Source organism: Staurois parvus, unplaced genomic scaffold (genome assembly GCF_062004578.1).
Source record: "Staurois parvus isolate SC_StPar_1 unplaced genomic scaffold, SC_StPar_1.0 ptg000347l, whole genome shotgun sequence".
Classification (NCBI taxonomy): Eukaryota; Metazoa; Chordata; class Amphibia; order Anura; family Ranidae; genus Staurois; species Staurois parvus.
Window position 1 is genome coordinate 6,786,414 of NW_028318143.1, and position 20,870 is coordinate 6,807,283.

At 40.6% G+C, this 20,870-nt stretch overlaps 1 protein-coding gene across 2 annotated transcripts in view; it reads right to left on the reverse strand.

The window, feature by feature from the left end:
• Positions 1-20,870, reverse strand: part of COL24A1 (collagen type XXIV alpha 1 chain) — a 384,809-nt gene that overhangs the window by 109,991 nt on the left and 253,948 nt on the right. For both annotated transcript variants that reach the window (XM_089684422.1, XM_089684421.1), the window contains exons 25-26: positions 6,526-6,579; positions 973-1,026 (exon numbers count right to left, since the gene is read on the reverse strand). In XM_089684422.1, coding sequence (XP_089540548.1) covers positions 973-1,026; positions 6,526-6,579 — 108 coding nt within the window. The remainder of the gene's footprint in view (positions 1-972; positions 1,027-6,525; positions 6,580-20,870) is intronic.

Genomic DNA, 20,870 nt, shown 5'->3' on the forward strand with positions numbered 1-20,870 from the left:
CCTGAATTTGCTTCTGCTGCGAAGTTTGAGGAAGAATTACTCCACAGTGATTGCAGCTACAGAGGTCAATGATGGCTTGTTTTGCAGATCATTTACTATTTGTTAAAGTATATCTGCTCCTGCACTGTGCAGGAGTGACATTTCATGGGACTTTGGGATTCTTAACTTTCCTAGGATCCAGCAAGATCAGCTAGATGATCCTGCTGAAAGCTAAGGTGTTTTTTTACTTTTCTCTTTTAATTCTACTTATATGCAATATTTAGTATTTACTGGATGCTTTTTTAACAAGTATAAATACTCACATGCCCATAGCCTGGCCACATTAGCACTTAAAAAGCACATTTATATAAAAGAGGAACATTTAAAGAGGAATAGATTCAATGCCGCCATCTTCCTCTCTGATGTCATTGGAGCCAGCTGCTAGAACCAGGAACATACAGTTGGCCCCCTGCTGATGCACCGCAGCACATGTGCACTTTCAGTAGATTGCCCTAAAGCCTCCTGGGATGCGTGACTTGGGTATTCCAGGGGATGGGATGGTGCACTATTCTCGCTAAAGTGAAAAACTCAGGAGTGAGGAGCCCTTACAATAAAAAGGTATTTAAAAAAAACCAAAACCCTTTTTTGTGATTGTGTGAAAAGTGGGGGAAAGAATTAATATTAAGAAAAGTGGGGAGAGAGGGTGAGTATACAAGATGGCTGCCATGTATCTACTAAAAGACAATAAAATTGCACAAGCATAGCATGCTCTCTAAAAATAATCTCTCTAAAAATCACAGAATCTAATTGAATGATGACTCATTAATATGCTGCTGCTCCTTCCTTTTACAGTCAGCAAGAGCTGCCTATGCTGTCTGGCAGGGATAACAGGATCACAAGACTGACTGAACACAATTACAAATCTTTCATCAGGTTAAACAGCTCACATTTCAACTGTTCAGCTGAAAGTTGTATTTAATACTTTTTACTTACAAATGATCCCTTTTCACCAGAAGGTCCTTCGGGTCCAGGATTTCCACGTTCTCCCTGTAAATTAGAACAAAAGCACAGTCTTGTATGACCACAGTATGTTTGTATTATTGTACAGAAAAAAAGAGAGGAATTTCAGAAGGAAAAATTACATTTTAATGACAGTACATTAATGGGCTAATTTTGACAGCTCCAGTGGTTGAACAAACTTGTGGTTATGTAATACCAAGTAAAAAGAAAGCTCATACCAGTTAAATCAGATAAGATAAAGAGGACCTAATCTGTCTTTTACTCAAGTCACGTATGTGCTCTTCAGGCCAAATGTGGACAAAGTCATAAACTTAATTCAGGGGAGAAAGTGGAAAATGGGGGGAAATATAAATCACATGATTCTACTGGATAGATTTCCTCTTTACTGAGGAATACAAATAGCTTGCTTCCAGTCCAACTTTGTCCAGTTCTGTCCAAGTGCCTTCCGCACAAAGCAGCACCAAATCGACTCCCCTATCCATTTTCTTATCTTTCTCACCTCTACACTTCGTACAGTCCTCTCTTTGTCTTCCTAAGTCCCAACTTTGCCTGCCCTTCCCTCCTGCATTTCTTCTCCCCAGTATTTGTTCCCCACCAGGTGACCTTGTCAGGCAGTTTACTCCCTTCCTACTTCCTCTCTGCCTGTGACTTACCTAGATTGCTCCCCCCATCCCACTTCCCTAACCAGGCTTGCAAGTGGGAACACTCTTATTCCTCCCAATTCATGCTCAAACTGCTTGCTTTCCCCCTTCCTTTGTCCCTATGCATAGTAATCACTTCCTACCCCCAGTTTCTTCTCCCTAATCACTTAAAAATCTAGCATCATGATTCACTCCAGTTATACTTCAGTGGTCTACCCATCTACATCTTGCTGTGTTATCGACTTCAAGTGTAATTTGTACTAGAATTGCTTATAGACTTTATAGTTGCTGTACAGTGTATTATTTCCTGAAGCTTTCTTAAAATAAAGAATGCCAGAAAAAGGAGGAAACACAGCTATGGTTTATTCCATTAGTTTGAAAGCACATTACCAGCCATATGGAAAGTGTATCAACTAACATGTGTACAGTACCTTAAAAAAGTATTCATACCCCTTGAAATTTTCCAAATTTTTTCATGTTACACCAAAAACATAAATGTATTTTATTGGGATTGTATATGATAGACCAACACAAAGTGGCACATAATTGTGAAGTAGAAGGAAAATGATAAATGGTTTTCAAAATTTTTTTACAAATAAATATGTGAAAAGTGTGGTGTGCATTTGTATTTAGCCCGTGTGTAATTTAATCTCAGTATAAACACAGCTGTTCTGTGAAGCCTTCAGAGGTTTGTTAGAGAAGACTAGTGAATGAACAGCATCAAGAAGGCCAAGGAACACACCAGACAGGTCAGGAATAAAGTTGTGGAGAAGTTTAAAGCAGGGTTAGGTTATAAAACATATCCTAAGCTTTGAACATCTCATGGATCACTGTTCAATCCATCATCTGAAAATGGAAAGAGTATGGCACAACTGCAAACCTACTAAGATATGGCCATTCACCTAAACTGACAGGCCGGGCAAGGAGAGCATTAATCAGAGAAGCAGCCAAATGGCCCATGGTAACTCTTGAGGAGCTGCAGAGATCCACAGGTCAGCTGGGAGCAAGTTACCTGTTGGTGACAACAAAGAACTGTGCCTGCGTAATCTGTGTTGACTTGGTCATTCATTGAAAGCCCAGGTAACATGGTGACAACACAGGAGCACCATTGGTAGACATAGAGAGAGCGTCCTTTTTCAGTCACTTCTTGACTACACACACTTGCTCCTGGTTTCATGTTATGAGACATTTGCATGTACCAGCTTCCATCATGGATAATGCCTGAACTACACTCTCTGGCCACTTTTTTGGGTACACCTTGCTAGTGCCGAGAAAATATCCCTCACACCATTACACCACAAGCCTGAACCGATGATACAAGGCAGGATGGACCCATGCTTTCATGTTCTTTATGCCAAATTCTGACCCTACCATCTGAATGTTGCAGCAACCAGTCTGCCCATTCTCCTCTGACATCAACAAGGCATTTTTGTCCACACAACCGTCGCTCACTGGATATTTTCTGTTTTTCGGACCATTCTCTATAAACCCTAGAGATGGTTGTGTGTGAAAATCCCAGTAGATCAGCAGTTTTTGAAATACTCAAACCAGCCTGTCTGGCACCAACAACCATGCCACGTTCAAAGTCACTTAAATACCCTTTCTTCCCCGTTCAGATGCTCAGTTTGAACTTCAGAAAGTCGTCTTCACCACATCTAGATGTCTAAATGCATTGAGTTGCTGCCATGTGATTGGCTGATTAGCAATTCCTGTTTCCAAGTAATTGAACAGGTTTACCAAATAAAGTAGCCGGTGAGTGCGTGTATGTGCATTGGCCCAGCCACAAAGAAAGTGCTGTAACTCTATAACAGTAAGTGCCTGAAGAACTTCAAAGCAGGATAACCAGGTATTATTCAGTAAAAGCTATCTTTAAAAAATATTTAAAATGACTTTTAAAGAGTTAAAAAATTGTAAAGACAATTTTTAAAATAAAAATGAAAATACCCACCTCCTCTTCTGGGGTCCTCCCGCCAATGATTTTGGCTCCTCCTCTTCTGTGTCTGCCCCCATAGCAAACCACCAGCTATGGGGGCAGATGTGTGGGCTTGCTCCTGAGCTGGGCAGTATGCGTCTATTGACACATACAGCGTGGCTCAGCCCCACTGCTCACAGGATATTGACTGACAAAAGCAGGAGCCAATGGCTCCCCTGCTGCATGAACATCCTGTGAGAGGAGAAAGAGATGGGAGAAGAAAGGCAGCTGGGCACAGCACTAGATTGACACAGGACTCAGGCAAATGTTTAGCGGTGGTGGTGGGGGAGGGAAGCACAGTAAGTAGCAAAACATTTTTTACCTTAATACAGGGAATGCATTAGGTTAAAAACATTTTAGCTTTACAACTATTTTAATATGGCAAATCTTATATGAGATTTTATTAATCGGGTTTACATATACAGTATGAACTTGTAAAAAAAAAAAAACATTTATACTCACCTAGGTGGATGCAGCATCTTTCCAATGCTGCATCTGTCCTCTGCCAGCTCTGCAGTAAGAACTGAGCAATCGAACACCGCTGATCTCTCAGTTCTTGGGTTCGCACTGAGCAGAGAGCTGTGACTGTCAGTCTCCGAATCTCTGCTCTGCCCCACCAGCGCTCACTGGATTGCTGAGCAGTGGAGGGGATAGGAGGGGCTGAGCCAGGTGCCGATGCATGTTTCTGGGTGGATCCCTACCATATGGTCGGGATCTTTTCAGAGCCTGGACAGGCTCTGTGACATCAGCATTGGTTCAAAATGGGCCAGAGGAGTGCAGAACGAACTGAACTCCTGTGATCCATAGGATAAAAAGTTTTGGTCATACTTCTCGTTTAAGTCCTCAATAATAATATATGGTTGTATGTTTCTGTTATTTTGTCCATCCCTAGTATGTGGTCCTTTGACATATTAAGTGCTTAGTGCATGTCTCCTCAAAAAATGAATCAGTTTTGGCCACAGCATCCTAAACCCAAGTGCACAACTGAAATCATATTAATCACACGCTTTTTCCATATGTTACATAACTACTTTCACAACAATTTATGGCCCAAAGATATAATAATTTGTGAAACAGTACTAGGAATTTCAGACTATTGGATTATTGCAGATGAAGCTCAGTCTGAATACACAGCAGAAGCTGCAGTAAATCATGAAAAGTCCCTTCAAACTAAGCTTGCAGTTAAACATCATTAATAGCACAGGGTTCCAAATTATTACTGCCTTCAGCCACAACTTCACACAGATGTGTTTGATAAATTTCGGACCACAGAGAATGACTATACAGATTTAGCCTGAAAAAAATGAATAATCAATGGTTTCTAAGTTGTTTCATTTACTTGCCCAGTCTTTTGCTATCAATCAGGGTTTTCTGTGTATCTATAGCCAAAATATTTTATTTGTTTTGATAGCATGGGTAAGGGTCAGAATCTCTGTCATGTTTTTAGTGCTAGGGTGGTTTTGATGGGAGATGCAGGATCTGGGATTGCTCCCAAATAGGGCTTGTGAAGGAAGTCTTTTGCTGAAAGAGTACAATGGCTCCTGTTAGACTCATTGCATACAGACCTGGGTGTCTTTATAGAAGTCCAGGACAGGTAGAGGCTGTGGAAGGTGAAAGGAAAGGTGAAAGGAAAGGACTACATTGTTTTTCCAGTTGTGTCAGAACCCCACATTGGGTGGTTCCTCCGACATAACTACAACACCCAGTAGTGAGATAAGGACTGGTGGATCAAACCATTAAGAGCAGCAGGGAACAAAGAAATCAGCACTTCCAGAAGTATCAGGTTTGAAATTTTCTTTGTTCATCAGTTTCTCTCATTAAAGCCAAGGTCAGTGGTGAGGGTAGCAGAAAGAAGCATTTACTATCTTCTTTGCAAGGGAACTAAGCTTCTCTGACATCACCAAAGGATCCTGCATAAAATTCAGTACATGTAATGCTGGACAAGACTCCAGTGGTTTACGCTTGCAGTTGGGAGGCAGTAAAAACAGGTTTTATTGCCCCCCCTCCTCCCTTAAGCTACAAAAGAAGCTGTACAGAGGTGCTACGTTCAACAGGTAGTACCACTACCAAATGTGACCTATTCAAGTGAATGGGGCTTCTGCAACCACCATGCAACTGTAATGTTTGTGGGTGTCACACAGTAGTGTGACATTTAAAGGGTCATATCAGGCAGTGAGGAGGCAACATATTACCTCCTCACTGTCTGTCAAACGCCTCCACCACAGATTGCTTTTCAGAGGGGCAGTAAGTGCTGCCACATGGGTAAACCTAGTCCTAGACTAAGAAATTGCAGACATAATAGAGAAAATGGCGGTCAAAGCCATACTACAGGTTTAGCTGGAGAATGGAGACATGCTGCAGACAGTAAGAGGGCTAAGTTAAATAGGGCTAGTAAAGATCACTGCTTTTATCCCTTTATAACACAGCACTTCGACAACTATCATAGACTGCGGGGTCAAATGGCCCACAGAAATACCAAAATGGGGCCCTTGGACCACATGTTGGGCACCAGAGCTTTAAAGCATACATTTACATTTACTTTAAATCTCTTGGTGAAATTTACCTGTCTATGTTCCCATCCCTCCACTCTTCTCATAAGGCCCCATCCAAGGTGTCATTTTCTTGTAGTTGGCCTTTTGTTTCACATTACAGAGATTTCATGGGGCGAGCAAAACCACAGCAACAGTAGCCTTAAGATAAGCCTTCCTCTAACTTAATTTCAGTGGAAACTGAATATTAATGACGCTTCAGTGAATATGGTATATAGTCTATCCATGGGTCCGCCAACATTACATCATGTATTAGAAAATACACCAGTAAGAGAAATTAAAATAGTTGTTTTAAAAGACAGCAATAATTTTAATCAGTATTGTCTTTACATCATTTCATTGTTAGCTTATGCTTTCCCTGTACCTTTTCTCCAGGTTCCCCAGGTGGCCCGACTTCTCCTGGCAAACCTTCCGGACCCTGAAAAACAAATTCCAGTTATACTTCCAACAGAAGCCGCTTTATTTCACAGGAAACAGAGTAGACAAAATAAACGTTTTGTCACAATCCAGATCGATGTTTAACAATGTGCAAGCTTTAAGACAAAGAAAGAAACCAGATTTATTTTATCTAAACCTTGTCCAAACCCAGATTCTCAGCAAATCCCTAATTAAAATTGTACAATCTGTTACTCAAGCTTGTAGCTCTGTGTCTGTATTGCAGCCAAAGATCACTACAACATGGATTCATGGATTTGCTTTATTCCTCACAAAATATATAAAAAATGCTTTCCATGCCTTCATACATTTTGTTTAGCTATTTAATTCAGGTGGGCCAAAGGTGCTATAAAGGCACCATCAGTTCGCAACATGCATTGCCACTCTGGTGGCCTCTGTCAGCTGTGCTCTTTAAAAATAGTGTTAGAATCAAAATATGGTGGTGCAAAATTGTTATATTTACTTACAGACAAGACCACCTGTGTGTACAGTAATAACTATCTGATCACTAAATGTGAAAGCAAAGTGGAAAAACATGAATGGAGGGTGGGTAAAGTAAACGTTTTCATTATCCAAGCATAGAAACATAGTGGTACCTTCACAATCCATTCAATTACCTGTTTCAATAACATGCCTGCTCACCCTGCCTAAGCAGACTGAACTATGCGGTCGTTATTTTTGCAAATGTTGACTTTCTGGCAAAAGTCAACAGCTAGGCCCCTACCTGTGTCCCTAACTACTCCCTCTGGCCACTAGAGAATAGTGACACATGACAAGGGTGTCTTTTATTTGCTGTGCAAAAAAACAAAATGGCAGCACCCAACAGCAGTATTTTTGTTCAATGATGTACCAGTGCTATACACACAACCACCATTCAGAACAATGCATTAACGTTCCTAAAACACGCTCAGATCAGGTCTACAATTCCAAACCTCTGGAAGGCCCTCTGCTGGAACTACTTTTCCTTGTATTCTTTATTACTAGCATCAGTTATCAGAGAATAATGCTTTGCCTTACACCCTCTAGACCAGCTATTCTTAATTATGGTTCCATAGAACCCTAGGGTTCCTCCAAAAGTGGATACGGGTCCCTTGAGCTTTGACTAACAGACCTCCCATCTGATGGTATCTGGATAGCTCTGTGTCCAATGCCACTTGGCAGAGTCAACAGCATGACATCAAGGATCTTTTTAGCTGTTGTTAAGCGTAGCATTGTGATTACTGATGTGTAGCACTACCCCCTTAGGAGTTGCTAGAAGCTTTGCATCCCCCTATAGTCCTGCAAAGTCAGGCATCATACATCTTCACAAAAGCTTGCATCCAGAGTCAGAAACCAGTCCTTGAGCTTTGGTTTTGTTGTTATATTTAGGAGATTTGAACTGGGATAGGGTTAGAGGTGTACAAGATACCCAAGGGTACTGATAAACTGGGGACAACTTCCTGGAACTATTTACAAGTTTTCTCTGCAACACAGTCTTAGTTAGAGAGCTACCCAGCATCTCCTTAGTGTACCACCCCAAACCCCAGAGGAACTCTTGACCCAGCAATCTGGAGGTATCCCTTAACAGGGGATCTGGTTCCTGTCACTTTAGGAAATGAACAGTCACTGGCAGGTGACTAATCTGGTTTTTGCACCAGAGCGCTCCTTCCCCTATCCGCCCAGGGGGTGTAGGTGCACCACCTTCTGTACCACTTGTGGACTGATGGCTGCTACCAGGCCTATCAGCTGGGCCGTTCCTTCCCTGCCATACAGGTAATTCTCTCTCAGGGGGCCTCCTTTCCAACTCCAGGCCTTAAGGTAGGCCCTATCCTGCTGGGACTCCACGCAGCCTACTTCCTTCAGCCTCAAATCCTCCTCTCTGTTTTCCACCCAAACTCTCCTGCTATTGTGCATGCCTCAACACTTTTAAGGGTGTCCCAGCCCTTTGCCAACCTCTTGTTGGGGATTGGCTAGGATCCCTCAAAGTGCAACCAGCCACTCCTCAGATCCACCCACTGCCTCCAGGGCCTTTCTCCAAAAGCCCTAGAGCAGGGGGAAATTCCAGAGAGGCTGGCCTGCAAAGCTTATCAGCCCTGACCACAATTTGACCCCTCTCTGGCTATTACACCCAGGCTGCTTCTCAGCCTCTGTCTAACCACTGGAGTCTAGCTCCCCCAAGCTACCTAGGAGGGTGCTACAGATGTAAGATAGTTCTTTCCATTGTTTCTTGATTAACTGTTTTTAGCAGAGTTTCCCTGAGACCTAAAAATTATTTCAAAGTTTCCATTGGGGTAAAGAGGTTGAAAAAGCTGCTCTAGATTAACAGCTAAAATAATGTTTTGCTTTATTTTCAGTGGACCAAGTAAGTCAGGCAAGGTCCTTATTCAAGAAGACTAATTGAAATGATTGGTGCCTATGCCATGGCAGGATTTAAAGTACAGTGCAAGTTACTCTAGTACCAGATTCTTTAGTGAGGTGACCTAGAATATGCGGTAACTCAGAAACAGATTATAATTTGGTAAATATGGGAATAATAGGTGAAGCAGAAGTTCATTAGGTTGGGAAAAAGACCAGGAGGCTCACTTTACACAATGGAATACTAATATAAAACCGTAAGTTACGCTAGAAGGAAAAAAATCAAAGTAGATATAGTCATTGTTCATTTCCACGCTGTAGGGGTGAATTCCAAATGTAAAGGGCATCTAAATCGATCTTGATCACGTATGTATTATTTGTGGGAATATACAGGCACCCTATTTCAGGGCAATTACAGCATCCACTTCATCAGGGATGGTTGTATTGAATTGGTACCAACACAAAAATTCCTCAGCACACTTTTACATTTGCAAAAATATTTGAAGCCACGCTGCCATTTTAAGACGCCGTGTCTTAAAGTTCATCATAGGTTCACATTTGCATTGCGAATGTGACACATAAACCTTTGTTTTTAACCTGAAATGCTCAAATGGGATTCTGGTGTGTTGTTGTCTTTTAAACTCCCTAGCAGTCTGATTATGTCAGTATTTCTGTGCTCAAAGCGGTACATTGTTTTCAATGGAAATACATTGTTTTTTTTATTGTAGGCCTGTAATTCTTAGGATTAACTCACTGAAATCTGTCCGAACAAGAGTCTAGTAAACATCCCGGGTATGATGAAATTTGAAACACGAAATCATAAATTATAATATAATAATCATAAAAAATAATAATATAATAATAATACATATAATTCAATAATGTAATCAAACCAAAAACACTGAAATTTGAAATAGAGCACCAAGTTCGCACATCATTGAGCTCAGTCGCAAAATCGTTTTCAGTGTCTGATGACGAATTTCCCCACGAATTATCACTCAATTCTGCAAGTGATTCTAATTTACTATCGCTGTTCTCTAGCTGGTCTAAAACCGCTTTTGACCTAAAGGGATGCTTTTTGGATGCCATGGACGTTTCTAGGCAGAAAGAACAGTAAAAATGCAAGCAGGGCACTGGGCAAAGCACTCGGGACTAATTGAAATGATTGGTGCCTATGCCATGGCATAAAATGTGAAATGGTTTGATACAGTAATGTAATACTATCAGATTTTAGTGTATTGAGTGAATGTCAAATTTTTATATTTTTGAAATTCCCGCTGGTTCAGTCCCCCGTACATCCCAACGCTCGCAGGGAACGGAACCCAGAAGATGGATGCTGGCATCGACAAAATTACATGGCCGGGGATGCTGCAGGGGGGACATCGCGGGACCGCAGGACAAGGTAAGTGCTCAAGGGATCCCAGAGCAACGCTGCAGTGTAATTCCGAATGTACCTCGGGGTTACCGCTTCTGGTATTGAAATTTAACCCCGAGCTACACTCGGGAATACCGCCGGGGAGTTAAGTAGCAGGGAGCTCCCTCCAAGACATTCCTGCACTCAAATTATTACTTCCTATATTCTGTATGTTCCAAGTTGGCAACTTACTGTAGGTAGTTTACAGAGTTAGAGACCACACTCTGGAGAGATACCTTGACATTGCCGTGTGGCTACACATTCCGGGCAGCTTTTATATTGCTCTATGAATGGCCCCATCCATGTGCACCCTTCTTTTTTTACTAGTTTTAAAGTAGAACTATAGGCAAAACTTTTTTTTTAATATTGGATAGAGTAAGGGAGGATTATAACCCCTGTAAGATTTATTTTTGCCCTCTTTGTCCTATTAGGAAGATTTACCAAAACAGAAAGTGAGAGGAAATCCCTGCAAATTAAGAGAATTTCTTGGGGACCCCCAGGTCACTAGATCTATTGCCCCCACTGGAAGATTACTTTTCTAGGGGACAACCCAAAATTTGGGATTTTCTTTTACTTACACTTTCTGGTACCAAAATAGCTTTATTGAGGTATCAAATGGTAAACATACAAACTTTTATTTACACTTTCAATGACAATAGTAAACAGGACAATCAGAGAGGGTTAATCTCCCTAATGGGGAGCACAGACAACAATAAAAACTGATCTCATCTCTCTCCTATCCAAAAAGAAAAAAATAAATTGCCTTTATTTATACTTTAAATTAAGTTGAGTGAATACTTATATACAACAAAGCAAAAAAAAAAAAAATGTCATGCACATGAAGTGCACCAATGCCCATACTATGAACATTAAACTAGTGGTGCACCGAAATGAAAATTCTGGACCAAAACCGGAAATTTAAGATGCAGTTGGCCAAAAACCAAAACGGACAGCTTTTTTTTTAAAATACATTTTTAATATATATTTGTATTATATTTGACATTTTAATTAACTATGAATTTAAATTAATATGAATTAAAAAAATACAATCCAAATTTGGACAGAAAATAAAATGAAATATATATAAAATTAAAAACTTAAATAGTGACATTTTTGCATTGAAGTCAATAGGGGGCATTTTTGCATTGAAGTCAATGGGACGTGATATTGCACTGAAGTCAATAGAACACAATTTTGCATTGAAGACAATGGGACGTGATTTTACACTGAAGTCAATTATCACCAGCACATTTTTTTTTCTGTTGGCAAAACGCCGATAACCCTATTTTCAGCCAATAATTTTTGGCGGCCGATATATATTGGTGCATCACTACATTAAACGAATTGAAAATTCTTAACAAATTGTAATCTAACTTTGAGGGCAAGTTCACACTACAAAAATGCCCTCCGGATGCATTCCGGGTACGTTTTTGCTTACAGTTCACACCACAGTCCGCTCTGCTGCAGTTTTGATGCAGTTTGTTATGTTTCAGTATGGTTCAATGCAGAAAAAATGCAGCATGTTCTACTTTTTTCTTCTGCACTGGAAACTGACTGGAACTGATTGCACTAGTGTGAACCAGGGCCATTGGAATACATAGAAAACACTGTGCATGCATTTTTGATGCAGAACAAAAGTGCAATGAACTGCATCTAGTGTGAACTAGCCCTAAGGCTAGGTTCATACCTATGCAGCTTACGTTTGATCCATTTCTACAGCGTGTTTTGTGGTGCGTTTTGCATTTTTGCACTTTGATGCGTTCTTTTTTTCTTGTTGCTAGGCAGCAGGCTAACGCAAAACACATCAAAAACGCATCCAAATATTGGCAAAAACATATAAAAAATGCACTACATGCTTTTCTGCAGCGTTTCCATTGAAGTCTAAAGAACCAAAAATGCAACTTTTTTCGTTCAAAAGAAGTCCCTGACCCTTTTCAAAAAATGCACCGGGTGAAACACGGAGATGTAAACTTGTCCCATAGATCTTGTTGCTAGGCAGCAGGCTAACGCAAAACACATCAAAACGCATCCAAATATTGGCAAAAACATATAAAAAACGCACTACATGCTTTTCTGCAGCATTTCAATTGAAGGCTAAAGAACCAAAAATGCAACTTTTTTCGTTCAAAAGAAGTCCCTGACCCTTTTCAAAAAATGCACCGGGTGAAAACATGGAGATGTGAACTTGTCCCATAGGAGATCATATTAAATGGACTGTAGTGCATTTCTGAAAACCACAAAGTGCTGCAGAAAATGCTTAGGTGTGAACCTAGGGCAAAACAAGCCATCACTGACCTCTCTAGCTGTTTTGAAAGTGAAGTTATTCAAAAGATACTCAAAGCTTACAACCAATACTGAAGTTGGGTTTCAGTAGGTATTTAACAGCTTGTTAGTCTATATTAGATGAATGTCCTGCTGCCAAGATCTGTTCTCATTGGTATAAAGCTGTGTCTGTGTTATAAACTTTGAAAATAAAGTATAACTCAAATTATATTTTTATGTTAGGCAAATGTTGGGCAACTTTGGTTCATGGTCAAAGTTTAAAATCATATATTTATTTCCACTTTGCATTTTATTTATTTCTAGCCTACTCCTATTAATGTGAATGATCTTGTAGTTTACAAACCTACTTTGTGAAAATTCCCACAAAGTTAGTTCCTTGAATTCTGTGATGCATATTCACTATGCCTTGAGTAGGCACTGCTGTGTCACAGAATTCACAGGGCCTGCCTTCTGAATTACAGAGTTGCTTTCAGGAGGCGGAGTCACTGCAGGAATCACTGATTGCAGGTAGCAAGGTACCATGGGATATATAGTCCTTAGAAATTGACAGTAAGCAGCAGAGGAGAAGCTGCGAAGGCTGCATGCAGGGAATCGAGGACGTTGTGGAAAGAGATGGCCAGCAGACGGGAAGAAGTCACAACATGAAAGAAGATTTTGTAAGTAAGCTCATATTGGTTTCAAAAATAATTATTGTTTGTATTGTTATTACAATGCTGATGCTATAAAATGAAAGTGTATGCTGTGACCATGGAACTTAAAGTGTTATTAAACCCACAACATGAAAATCAGTCTGTATATGCAGTAAAGCATGCTTGTTATACTCACTGTGGAACCTAAGGGGTTAATCCTCTGCATTGTGTAAAAAGGCTGTTTGATCCTGTCTTCTCTGCTCCTTCTCTTGTTCGATTGTCCATGCTGATAAGACAGACTGAACCCGTAGTAGTTCTGCACATGCTCAGTTTGGTGTGCATTGTTAGAGAGTTTTTTTTTTCCAGGGAGAGTGCTTGTGATCAGTACAGGGCCAATCAGCACTGACCAGACAGAGGGTTTTGCATCCTAGAGCAGAAACAAACTCCTCCTACAGGCTTTAACTGGCGCTCAGCTGAAGTGACAAGACTACTCTAACTGCTGATTAGAAAAGGTATGTAGCAGTTTATATTTACTAAAATAATTGCATTTCCATATTCTGTGTACTGTGGGAGACCAGATATAGTGAATGCAGGGTCCGGGGAGACCAGATATAGTGAATGCAGGGTCCGGGGAGACCAGATATAGTGAATGCAGGGTCGAGGGGGCCAGATATAGTGAATGCAGGGTCCGGGGAGACCAGATATAGTGAATGCAGGGTCCGGGGAGACCAGATATAGTGAATGCAGGGTCCGGGGAGACCAGATATAGTGAATGCAGGGTCCTGGGAGACCGGATATAGTGAATTCAGGGTCCGGGGAGACCAGATATAGTGAATCCAGGGTCTGGGGAGACCAGATATAGTGAATGCAGGGCCCGGGGAGACCAGATATAGTGAATGTAGGGCCCGGGGAGACCAGATATAGTGAATGCAGGGTCCGGGGAGACCAGATATAGTGAATGCAGGGTCTGGGGAGAACAGATATAGTGAATGCAGGGTCTTCGGTTTACTAACACTTTAAATGGTATGCTACGTGAATCGTAACGTAACGTAACAAATATGAAGTAGGTGTTGTATCAATTTGGCTGCAAAAGTGAAAATACACTTTAACGTGCTGTTACTGCTTCTTTAGAATGTGTAAATAGTTTAGTGTGCATGATCTGGACACACACAAAAATTCACTTTAAAGTATTCTAAAAGATTACATTGCCTAGTCTGAAGAATTAAAAACACCTGAGAGCAGCAGTGACAGCAAATTTGCCCACAGATTGTGCAGAATCAATTCTATGCAGCCCTGAAGAAGAGGACAGTGTAATTGTCCCGTAATATGTTGGATTAACATTGTTCCAAATAACTGAAACATTTGTGATCCATATTCATTTTCCTGCTGTTTTCCATTGAGGTTCATTCAGGCCCACATCCAATCCCTGTCCAAATCATGCCGCCTCAACCTCTGCAACATCTCCAGAATATGGCCCTTTTTAACCAATGATACCACAAAGCTCCTAATTCACTCCAAGGTTATCTCTCGCCTTGACTACTGCAACTCCCTCCTCATTGACTTACCTCTACATAGGCTATCCCCCCTCCAGTCCATCATGAATACTGCTGCCAGGTTCATCCATCTTACCAACCGTTCAGTGTCTGCTACCCCTCTCTGCCAATCCCTCCACTGGCTTCCACTCGCTCAATTAATAAAATTCAAAATACTAACAACAATTTACAAAGCCATCCACAACTCTGCCCCCAGCTACATCACCAACCTGGTCTCATAATATCAACCAAACCGCTCTCTTTGATCCTCTCAAGACCTTCTGCTCTCTAGTTCCCGTGTCACCTCCTCCCATGCTCGCCTATAGGACTTCTCCCGAGCTTCTTCTATCTCTTTCTCTTTAAAGAAGCTTATTCTGCTTCTACCTAGTAATCCGCCATTTATTTCCTCCATCAGCTCATCCTCCACATCTATTACCTTTTGTATCAGTCAACCGTTCCTCCTAGATTGTAAGCTCTGACGAGCAGGGCCCTCTGTGTCCTCTTGTACCAAATTGTATTGCAACTGTAATGTCTACCTTCTTTTTGTAAAGCTCTGAGCAAACTGTTGGCGCTATATAAATCCTGTATAATAATAATAATGTGGCCTTACAGGCTAGCTCCATCTACTTTGAATTAACTTCAATTTGGAGTCATCACATTTTAAACATCTCATTCCATTTTATTCCTTCAGAACAGGGAATTTGGGGGTGAAATTGGATTACTGAAGCCACAGGAAAAAACTTCCAAGGTATAAGATTGATTACATTCAGAAATCCAAATGTACAATAATATTTTGCCTGGATTTACAGTACAAACAAAGAACACACAATAAACATTTTAGGTAGGAAATGCGACCACTCCGGTAAACTCCATTAAAATTTAGAAAGAATTGCACAGAAACATGCTACTTGGCACTTCTGTACTTGTGTAATATAAGAATCCAGCATATTCCATGAGTCACAGCTTCATCCCAGCTTCCGTCATCTGTTTTCATTTACACATTGTCTTCAACTAACTTGACTTCCAGATTCTCAGAGCCAAAAAAACAAGACGTTCTCACCAATATATCCCATTTTACTCAACAATGTGTTGCTTTCTTTATCTCTGGAAGAGTGTCTTACTGATCTTAAAAACAACTCTTTACTTAGCACATTTTCAAGACAAAATAAAAAAAAGTCAGAAAAAGAAGCACACATCAGAAACTTGATGTTACTTTGACAAGTCTTTTCTGTTGATCCTCAAGGCCTGGGACAATCTAACACCGAGAGCCACTACTAAGTCAGGTCATGTGATCTCTGTTGAAGGGGAGGAATGTCCAAACTGCAGCTCTTTTTGAACTTTGTTACTTCCCTCCAGCACAGAGATGAATCACCATTGTGTCAGCATTTGGTCACAGAACTAGACAATGTGAGATCCAGAGCAAAGGTTCCTTCAGTGGAAGTACTGCATGCCTTCTATTAGCTGTTATAACTTTAAAGGATTGGGTGATCAGGGTTGGGGGGATAATTTGATCACATGTCTGCTTTGGATAAAGGGCAATCTAAATATAAAGAAAAATAATGGGTCCATATGGGTAAATTACATGATATTAGAATACCAATGTGCATATAACATGGATAATTTGTAGACAGAAAGTGCAAGCTAATGGGAACAAAGTACATGATTTAGGACAGGCCTCCCTAGCAGCCAAAAGAACCTACACATGTGATCCTTTCCTAGAGAAACCCCTAAATCATGTACAATACATTTTTAAATCTGGTGATAAATACAGACATCTTATCGCTTTCCTGGCTAAACCAGAACAGGTTCCCTTCACTACACCTAGAATCTATTACAAAAACCATATCCTAAAAATAACAGTGTTTTGGAGGTCTTTTGGTATTTCTATCCTAGACTTTATGAAATGTGAATGCACTCTGACCCAGCCTATTTGAAGCCTCATCCTAACTCCTTAGATCTTTCACTCCTAAGCTAAGGACATTTCTACACTCCCAAATTACTGAAGAGGAATTTTCCCGGGCTTTATCCACTTAAAACTTCCGGATTGGATTGTTACCCCATAGCGAGGTATATACTATACAAAGAGAAATAAGTTCAGTGGCGTTTAACCCCATATAATGACATATTTCAAGAAGAAATCCTATGGCCCTCCCATTAGGGAAGCTTTCATTGTAATAAGCTTTAAACCTAATGAAGACCCTCTGTAGTGTGAGTCCTATAGACTGTTTTCCTTCATTAATGTTGATAAAATCTTAGCTAAAATATTGGCAATGCATATCAACTCTGTGATTCCTACCCTTGGATTTATTTTACCAACTATCAAAAACATCCCTCCACTTTTGCTCCAAAAGCCATTATGGTTTTGCACACCCACAAAACCTTTGACTCAATTAAATGGCCCTTTCTAACCAGCATATTTGAAAAATGTGGCTTTGGTCACACAATCATTTCCTGGACACCAATTCTTTATACGCAACCCTTGGCCTGTCTTAGAGTAAATGATAAATTTCACATCTCTTCCCTATACAGCTGCCCCTTGTCCCTGCCTCTTTTTTCCCTTGCCATAGAGTCACTTGCTGAGATTATAAAACGAACCCCACAGATTGACTGGGAGTTAGGGTATACTGCTTAGAAGAAAGAGTCTTCTAATACTGTATGTTGACAATATGTTGCTATACATCACTGATCCACAAAATATAATGCCGTTGACAATAATTCAGGATTGTTAAATTTATTCTGACTTTAAAGTTTATTGGGCAAAATAATACAACTTCCCGAGACCTAGGACTGAATTACAGTTGTCCACAAGATGGGTGTACGACTCCCTCTTACCATCCTTGGAAGAATCAATTTATTTAAAATGCAATTTTTCCTAAAATTTCTGTATATACTCCCCAACTTCTCTGTTTATAATCCTAAACTCATTTTCTAATAACTAAACTCTTTAATATCTTCCTTTATTTGGCATCCTTCACCTCCCAAACTCCCCCAATCCACATTACAGCTCCCCTCCACCCAAGGAGACCTGTTACTTTCAGACCTTCAAGATGCCACTCTGCACCCCTGCTGGTATACATACATTGGTGGTTATTTCCACAATTAAATAATGTGACCACAGTCAAAGAGGTGGCAGTGGTCTCTTCCTAAAAAACACTTTTGAACCCTAAACACAGGCAGACTCTGCATGCTAATGAGGGCACTTTGACTGATGATCAAAATGAGGGCACTTTGTTTTGATGATCAAACATTTTGCTCTCACTAACATCACAAACTATTTCTCCTAACAATTCACCTTTTAACTAAGAACTTAAACACTTCCTTCCTGTTCCCAATGGCTCTCAGTGGGTTCAAGCAGGATTGAATTATCTACATCAATTGTACTCTCAGGGTTCATTTAAATCCCTTTCTTCATTAAGCAGGAACTTAGACTATCTGATTTCTGGTATTTTAGATATTTACAACACAGATATGCAAGGGGGGTGCTTTGCTTCCTCCTCCTTCCTGAAGCATGAACCATTCCAACCTCTGCATACATGGCTAATTTTCATATTATACATTACCCTTTTTACAGGGAAACCCCTCTAAATTATCCCATATTCTGGCCCAATGGATTAAAGATATCCCCGACATAACAGAACACAGAGTTGGGTGGAAATCTCTAACTCCTACTTTTTGAGTGTCAAACTCATACAGCTGCAATATTTTCATACGGCATATTTTTTGCCTGTTTGATTGTATACTATTGGAAAACCAGACACACCTACCTGTCAAGAATATAAAATTTTGGACTGAGATATTCTTCATATGTTATGGAATTGTGTCAGAATTAGACGCTTCTGGTTGCATGTCACTGAATTCATCTCTCAGAAGTTTAATATCCACAATATACGCAACCCAGAATGTTGACTGTTTGGCATCTTTGGGGACATTACCAAAAAAATGTTTTATGCCTACTGCTTTTTTTACTAGGAAAACTATAGTACTGAACTAGGTATCCAAAGTGGACTAAATTTGATAAACTATGGGAAACAGACTGGAGGTTGCATGTGGCAGCAGACAAATTTTGTCAATCAAGAGGCAGAAGTTTGGAGCAGGTGGCAGACAGAAACTGCAAAACAGGCGATAGTCATAACCAGAGGCAACTAAGAGCAGAAAATACCTGATGAGTTGACATGACAAAAACAAGCCAAGTCACAACAGGTAACCAGATACTAGTGCACAAAATCTGCTTGGCTGTCAGGATACAGAAACTTTCATTACACTCTTTCTGGATGCTATGATGCCGATTTAGCCCTGGTTCACATATATGCGGCCATGTTTTGCGCGGACACGAGAGCCCATTCATTTGAATGAACTCTCGTGCCCCATGACACGCAGGGAAGAAATCCCTGCACTTCTTCCGAAAATGCAGCCCGCACGGGAACCTTGGTTCCCAGTACAGTTGCACTTTCCAGTGCAGGCGGCGTACCATTAAAACTAATGTCGCCCGCTCATGGGTCCGCATTTCTCTGTGCGGGTGGTGCGACTGCATGGATTTTCGTGCAGATCCACAGCCGTACCACCCGCACAGATGTGAACCTAGCCTTAGGGGCTACTGATTGAAGCCAGGTGTGCAACACCTGTGTGACCACACTGCAGTACATAATATTCTCCAGCATATGGCAGGAGCAAGCCTACAAATCACAGAAGAAGGACAAATGTATGAGAGCTGAGAAAACAAGCCACCAACAATCTGCAATTTGGAAGAAAGGGCAGGATGCAAAACTAGGCATTACCGGTGCCAACAGGATTCACTATTATCTGTGATAAAGCTGCTGTGTCGTTAGTAATAGTTAACATGAGCACTTTAGTTTCAAGCAAACTGAAACAGCAACAGGAGTCCTATGCACAGTAAGGAGTCAGTAGTAATCCTGTGCACAAACACTTTGCTATTCTTTTCTACAAAAAGTTTGTCATGGTAAGGAGCTGGTACACCTGGTATACTGCCTATGCCAGGGACATGCTTTTAACCCTAGGCTCGCCCCTGTAATCCTTATCTTTTTGGCATTGTTAAGAGGTAAGTGCTGGTATATTTTTTTTAAAGTAGAACTGCACTGCATCTGAGCACCACAAACCAAGAATACAATTTAATTATTTTCTAACCCCTTCGTGCCTGATGGTAAGACAAATCTTAACGCCTAAGCACAATTTTTCAACTTTGACATGTGTTAGCAAAACTGTAAATCTCATCGCAATTGCTTTGTGCATCCAGGTGGATTATACCTTGTTATGTTTTCAGGACAAATTGGGCTTTCATTTGGTGGTAAATGGTAACGGATATCTCCTGATTTTTCTTTTATGAATAAAGGAAAACTGTCCCGGAATAGTAAAAAAACTATTTTTTTGAAAATTGAGCTGTATATTTCTTGCTATTACCATGACCTACCACCAAAGAACAACCCAAAATAATTTCTCCTGCTCCTGACAATCGCAGCGATACCACATATGTGTATGTTAGTTGTTGTTTGTACCCGTAGTATGGCCCAAAAACAATAGTGCGCATTTTGCTTTTTTTTTATCGTGCCACTAACTGACATGAATACTAATTTAAAAACAATTAAAAAAAAATCCTGACCAAAAAAAAAAAAAAAACCATACTGACCCTGACCCTTGACCCAAACACTAACCCTGCCACTGACCTAGATCAACCCTTGATCTAGATACTGTTTTTTAATTATTTTATTTTATTCATTTGTTATGTTTCTTTATTTATTTTGCACACACTTAATTTTTTTTTTCCTCTTAAAGGACAGAGAGAGATACAATGTGTCTCTCTCCTCCAATCACAGAGCGAAAACACGGAGGGGGGGGGCGGGCTTCACAGTGACTGATCACTGTGATAGCCAACCAGAGGCTATCACAGCGATCAGGTGACCCAGAATCAGGAGTTCTGGGTTCCGACCATTAGAACGGGACCTGGGGCTTTCAGTGAGAACCTGGTCTCTGTACTGGGAGCGCACCATGCAGTACGCTCCCAGCACAAAGGCAGGCACGCAAATTAGCAGCCCCACAGAAAAAAAGCCCAGTCCAGTGGGGCCACTAA